Here is a 6000-nt window from a genome sequence, read left to right as displayed (position 1 = left end):
CCCCGTTGAACAGTTAGATGTAGTCGGACTTCCGTATAATTCAATTTTCTGTCCTTTGGTTGTGTCTTTGTTTCTCCAAACCTTTGTTTTATTCAAACTTGGTTGTGGGAGAAGGCACAGTGTTTCCACCTATGCCTCCATCTTGGCGGAAGATATTCCCATTATTTTTGATAATTAGTGGTAAAAACACTTAAAATATGGACTAAAACTTCATAGTAAATAGGGGAAAAAGGTTTGACTGTGATGTTACTTTGAGAATAATGCTAAAATTACAAAAATTTAATTTATAACTATATTTAATAATAAAGAGCTAATGACAAGTTTTATTACCCAAATATATAAATATGTAATTACTTATGTTACAAAGATAGCTTGCCTTCCAGTTGGTATAATATAATCTGATTTTCCAGTATGATCTTCTGAGAAGTTAGTGTAGGTTGCTATCAAAATCTCTTTTGTAATAGCTTCCTTTTCCTTCGAAAATCAGCACAGACCCTGCCCTCCATCTCCAGTGTCCTAAGGAGAGAGTGGCATCATTTGGCAGGCTGTGCGGTATTCAGAAAGCGGTGTACTTCACCCTCTTGGAATCTGGACATTGTGGGAAAATAATTTTCTGTTGAAAATAGAATTTAAATGTATAGCTTGTTATGGGCACAATTGATAGGAAGACAGGAAAATTTCTGTGATAAAATTTTGAAAACTCAGTCTTTCAGTAGCATTCTCCTCTGATTTTTTAAATTCACTTAATTCTGAGTAATCACACATTGAGACTATAACTTCAGGTGGACTGCGGGCCTGTCTTCCAGTTAAGCTCCCAGGTTTCTGTAAGCTGGGCCAGGTGGGCGCTCACCTTCTGTGGGATTCAGGAAGTGCAGACCATGAGACTCGATTACTTCCTCCTCCATCCTGTCAAAAATCTCTTGTTGCTTTATGATTAATTTTCTCTGCTTTTCCTGCTGTAAGGTAAACTTTTTGAGAACAGGGACCAGATCTTTTAAACTGTTGTTTTCCAGCACATACATTCTCGTAGGTGCTTCCTAAGTGCTTTTAGAAGTTGGATCGACTCCTTCCTAGGACTTGTTTTCTGGCCAGTGGCCATATTACTCCAAACCACTGGCCATATCTGGATTCCTTAAAAAGAAGTCTTTTTTCTTTATGTGTTCTTTTCTATACATCTGTAGCTCAAGCAGAACCTATTACTTAAATTGGGCGTGTCAACTACTTATCCTTTTGTAGCATACTTTCATCTGAATTTTACGATGCAGAGGAAAGTAAAACATTGTGTGAATGTGGATATGGTGCACATTACTTACTAGATTCATTTATTAAATATTGGTGGCAGTGTTTCAGGGTACCTTCTTTTGTTCTCTTTAATATTCTAAATGTAAGCATTTGGTGCTTCACTAGACTGGCTTTTATATTTTTCTTTCCTCTGAGTTAGATTGAATCCAGGCTGGAATTCCTCCCAGTTCACTTTCTTTTTTTAAACATTATGTTCAATCTTTGTATAGTTTAATTAGATTATTTCTCTTGCTTTAAATCAAGAGAGCTAGAACTCCTTTTGAAATATCTGCCCCAGATAACTTAACTTTTTTTGTTTTGTTATGAGTCAAGATGTTTTTAATGAAATTTAGGGGGTAGAATGGGTAAAAATTTGGGGATAAACTGATTTTTATGATCTGAATCATTTACTTGTGTTTAAAAGCTGATTAGGGATTCTTATCCTGAGATTCTTGGTTGTCTTCTCACAGTTCACAGATCTGCAGTGTACTAAATGTGTGTGTGTGTGTGTGTGTGTGTGTGAATACACACATATATACAAGGGTTGGCAAAGTGGGTTTACAGTGTTGAGCACGTGAAGCAGTTTATTCTTGCATTATTATTTATTCTTGTATTATGTATTTTCCATACGAACACCTGTCAACCTACTTTTGCCAAACCCTGTATATTCTTCCAGGAAATGTGCTCACAGCTATCATAATGCTAATTGAGTTTATAGATTTTATTTTTTTTAAATATATTTTATTGATTATGCTGTTATCGTTGTCCCATTTTTCCTCCCCTTTACTCTCTTCTGCCCCGTATGCCTCTCCCACCCGTGTTCTCCCTCCTTGGTTCATGTCCATGCACATAGAGGGTCTTTAACTTTTCCATTCCCCATGCTGTTCTTAACTTCCCTTTGAACTTGTCATTTTTCAAACAGTAAGAACATTTCATACAGCATGTAAGTGCTAATGCTATTTTTTTTTGGTATAGTGTTTATACAGTGGGGCAAAGATGAAAAACTTGCAGTTGTTGTTGTATTAGTTGGCATGGACCCTCTGAGAGGAAAGGCCAGATTGCATGGAAGGGTGATCCTGTCCTGTCTCCCCTCTTGTTCACAGAACGGGTCCCTGTGCCTTTCCTTTGAGTCCTCTCATCCTCAGTTGTTGGGGCTGCTGATGGGCCATGACAACTACAGCCCACGTTCTATGGGCAGTGCTGAGCCCTGCATAGACCCACAACACTATCATTTGTTGACTGTGTCTGCCTTTAACTTTCATTTTATTAGGATGTTTTTTGGCAGTCATTTTTCACGTGTATTGTTTCTGTTGCAGCGGGTCTCTGATTGGCCGCCCGCCCACCCCCCGTACTCTGTTTCTCTGAGTTTCTCATTGGACTGGGCGATTGGAGAACCTGGCTGTGAGTGAGGGCCAGAGGGGGTCAACAGTGGAGTGAAGTGCTGGGGCTTTGTAACAGCTGTTCTTGATGTTCATTGGTCTGTTTCCCTTTCTGTTGACTTTTGAAATTGAGTTCTGGAGGACTGAGAGGGCTAGGTTATGATCCTGTGTATGTGAAGGCTTGTGAAATTCTAATTCTCTTGGACATGTCACAGATTCACCTGTTCTAAGTAAATGATTTCCTTCCTTATGACTAAAGTTTTACTCGTTGTATTTCAATTACAGCTAAGATTTGGAAACACTTCGTAAAATGACTAATGTAACAAAAAAGCTTCCAAGCTTTAGATAATTGCATTGCTTGCTTTTTCCGACTCTCGCTGGGTGACCGTTTCCTTTGATCTGGCTGGTACCCCTTTCTCTTGGTCGTTAGGTGGCCCCCAGTGATGAAGCGGTGGTGATGCTGTTGTGCGAATGGGCTGTGAGCTGCAAACGGTCAGGCAAGCACAGGGCGATGGCTGTGGCCAAGCTCTTGGAGAAGAGGCAAGCGGAAATTGAGGCAGAGGTAGGTTGTTTTTCTCTACTTGTTGAATCCCATCATTTAAGATAATGTTTTAGGAAGGATGCCTTTTTCTTATCCTCACTGTGCAATTTTTTTTCGTTTGAAGGAAAATGGGGAAATGTACAAATTCACGTAAGGACTTTGTAGTAGGCTCCCTCTAAGTTAATGAAGCCAATAGTTAATACATTGGACTAACTTATAATTAATTACCTTTTAAAATAAAACTTTAATATCTGAGAACAAAAAAATCTCCCTTTGTGATGTTAGGATTCATACATACACATGTATATGTATATGTTTTATATTACTCTATATATTTGTGACTGTGTTTATATGTTATGAAATTTAAAGCCACATAATTTTTTAGTGGAACCAGAAATACTTTGTGTCTATCAAGTTATAGACACTAATTTGTATTGTTTTTTGAGATTGTTTTCTGGTCTCAGAGAAAAGCAGTGTAGATTATCGACGGAAAACAAATCTAACTTCATAAACATTAGCTTTTGTTGAAGGGGAAGGGGAAGTTTTTCAGTGAGCCTTCTTCTGTGCCTGTGAGATTCCGCAGGGATCCCTCTGGAGAAGGTGTGTATGAACTGACCAGGCCCTGCCCTCTCTCACCCGGACATCTGCAGGGCCTTCTCCCTGTCTCTGCAGCCAGAGTCATCTTTTCAAAGGGGAAACAGATCACATTGTCCCCTCACTAAAACTCTGTGATGGCTCCATACGTGGTGGCGCACAGAGCCTTGCATGTGCTGCCCTGCCTGCCTTTCCCGCTCGTCTCCTGCCTTTCTTCGCTGGGACACACAGCTGCAAGCCGCCTTGGTCTTCCTGTCCCTCCATCTCTCTACACTCACTTTTATCTTTGGGTCTTTGCTCATACTGTTCCTTCTGGTGGCATACTCTGCTCCCCACTTCTTACACGGCCAGTTTCTTTCTGCCATTCCTATTTGAGGAAGGGTTGCTTTCCTCGTAGCATTCCCTGCATGTGTCACCTCCTCAGGAAGATCTTCCATATACCACCTTCTCTGCAGTGAATGGCGCCTGCCATACCTCAGTCACTCTTCTCATGTCACTGTTTTACTTTACTCATTGGCTTACTGTTTAATGCCTGCCTCTCTCTAGAGTGTAGGCTTCACAACAGGGACCTTGGCACCCAGCATAGTGCCCAGCGCATAGTAGATGCTCAAAAAATGTTGCATAAATGGATGAGCACTTAGCTGGCTCTCAGCTACTGATAATGCACCCACTTCTAGGAAGCTATTAGAAAATGAAATAGGAAGAGTGTTTTCATTGACATCTCTGTTGAGAAAACACTGTTCCAGATACAAAAGATCATGTCGAAATTGGAGCTCGAAGATACTGAAGTTTTAAGGTGTAAAACATGAGCCCATTTTACAGTGTGCAAATTAGGAAAAGTGTTTCATTCTTTTTTTCTTCACATGTATTGATAGATACAGTGAATTCTACAGTGAACTCTATTGTGCAGTGAATTGCAATGATTAAACTTTAGTAACTAAAGTTGAATTTTTCAGACTTCCTTGTTGCTTTTGGATTGTTGTTGGCACCCCCTCCCTCCCCCCCATGTGTCCTGGAACACACACACACACACACACACACACACACATACACACACACACAGTCACTTTCAGAAGAGGTGCACACATAGATTACTTTGTCATTTTAATAGGTATAAGTGTATTCTTTCAGAGATATTTAAGATAATTGATTTCTAATAAACATCATTTTAAAAATTTGCTCTTTGTTAAAGACATGATGGCTTTATATCAGTATAAAATTTGTATCTAATGTTAACGAGTAAGGATTAAAGGATATAAAAGTAGAAAATAAGGATCTGATTGCTTCAAAAACTAGGTTTTTCTAGTCTTCTAGTAAGTTCTCACTAATACACAAGTTGAAGAACTTGTCTTCAACAGGTTTCTGCCTCATGAACTGTGGAGATTCCCAGAGGGTCTGAGAGATCTGACTGGTGACATGTGATGAGTCAGTGAAAGGTGTTAGCTTTCTCATTGGGCACCACACCTCCCCACACACTCTTCTCGTAAATATACTCGCTGGACGAAACAAGCACAAAAGAATCAAACTCAATAATACATGCCAAAATGTTTCTTTGGGAAAGTATAGTTAAACATGAGCTCAATAAAAATGAAGATGCCTCAAATTACTTTTAGCAATTTGCACAGGGACAGTGAGCACCTTATTTTGTACTATGTTGTGTTTTCAATGGATACTCGTACAGTACTGTTCAGAGTTTATAATTCATGTGAATAATATTTTCCAAAAGGATGTTGTTTGAACTCATTTGAATTGTTCTGGGATAGTTTCCTCAACTTTTAGAAATTATATTTATGCATGGCCCACAAATACATACAGAAGTCTTAATAAATTTTACGTTTTATCTGGGAACTTAATAAAAGACTAACAAATCCATGACCCACTGACTATACTTGTCCTTTACAATTAACTGTGCTTGTTTATTTTTCATCTTAGAGATGTGGGGAATCAGAGGTCTTAGATGAAAAGGAGTCCATTTCTTCGGCATCTCTTGCTGGATCTAGTTTGCCTGTTTTCCAGAATGTTCTGCTGAGGTTTTTAGATACACAGGCCCCCTCGTTGTGTAAGTAAATATTTTTGCTTCTAGATATTAAATAAGAAAGTTACTCCCCCTTTTTGAAATGATTCTTCTTTTTCTTTCTTATTTGTATCTTTTTTGAAAAAGATTTTATTTATTTATTTTTAGAGATAGGAGAAGGGAGGGAGAAA

At 38.8% G+C, this 6000-nt stretch overlaps 1 protein-coding gene across 5 annotated transcripts in view; it reads left to right on the top strand.

The window, feature by feature from the left end:
* Positions 1 to 6000, top strand: part of MED12L (mediator complex subunit 12L) — a 320705-nt gene that overhangs the window by 93866 nt on the left and 220839 nt on the right. For all 5 annotated transcript variants that reach the window (XM_037061801.1, XM_037061803.1, XM_037061804.1 and 2 more), the window contains exons 11-12: positions 3091 to 3222; positions 5728 to 5854. In XM_037061801.1, the coding sequence (XP_036917696.1) occupies positions 3091 to 3222; positions 5728 to 5854 (259 nt within the window). The remainder of the gene's footprint in view (positions 1 to 3090; positions 3223 to 5727; positions 5855 to 6000) is intronic.

The sequence above is a fragment of the Sturnira hondurensis genome, unplaced genomic scaffold (assembly GCF_014824575.4).
Source record: "Sturnira hondurensis isolate 20B ecotype Veracruz unplaced genomic scaffold, ASM1482457v3 Scaffold0013537, whole genome shotgun sequence".
NCBI lineage: Eukaryota > Metazoa > Chordata > Mammalia > Chiroptera > Phyllostomidae > Sturnira > Sturnira hondurensis.
The sequence above is the reverse complement of the archived record's forward strand: the minus strand, read 5'-3'. Positions and strand labels throughout refer to the sequence as shown.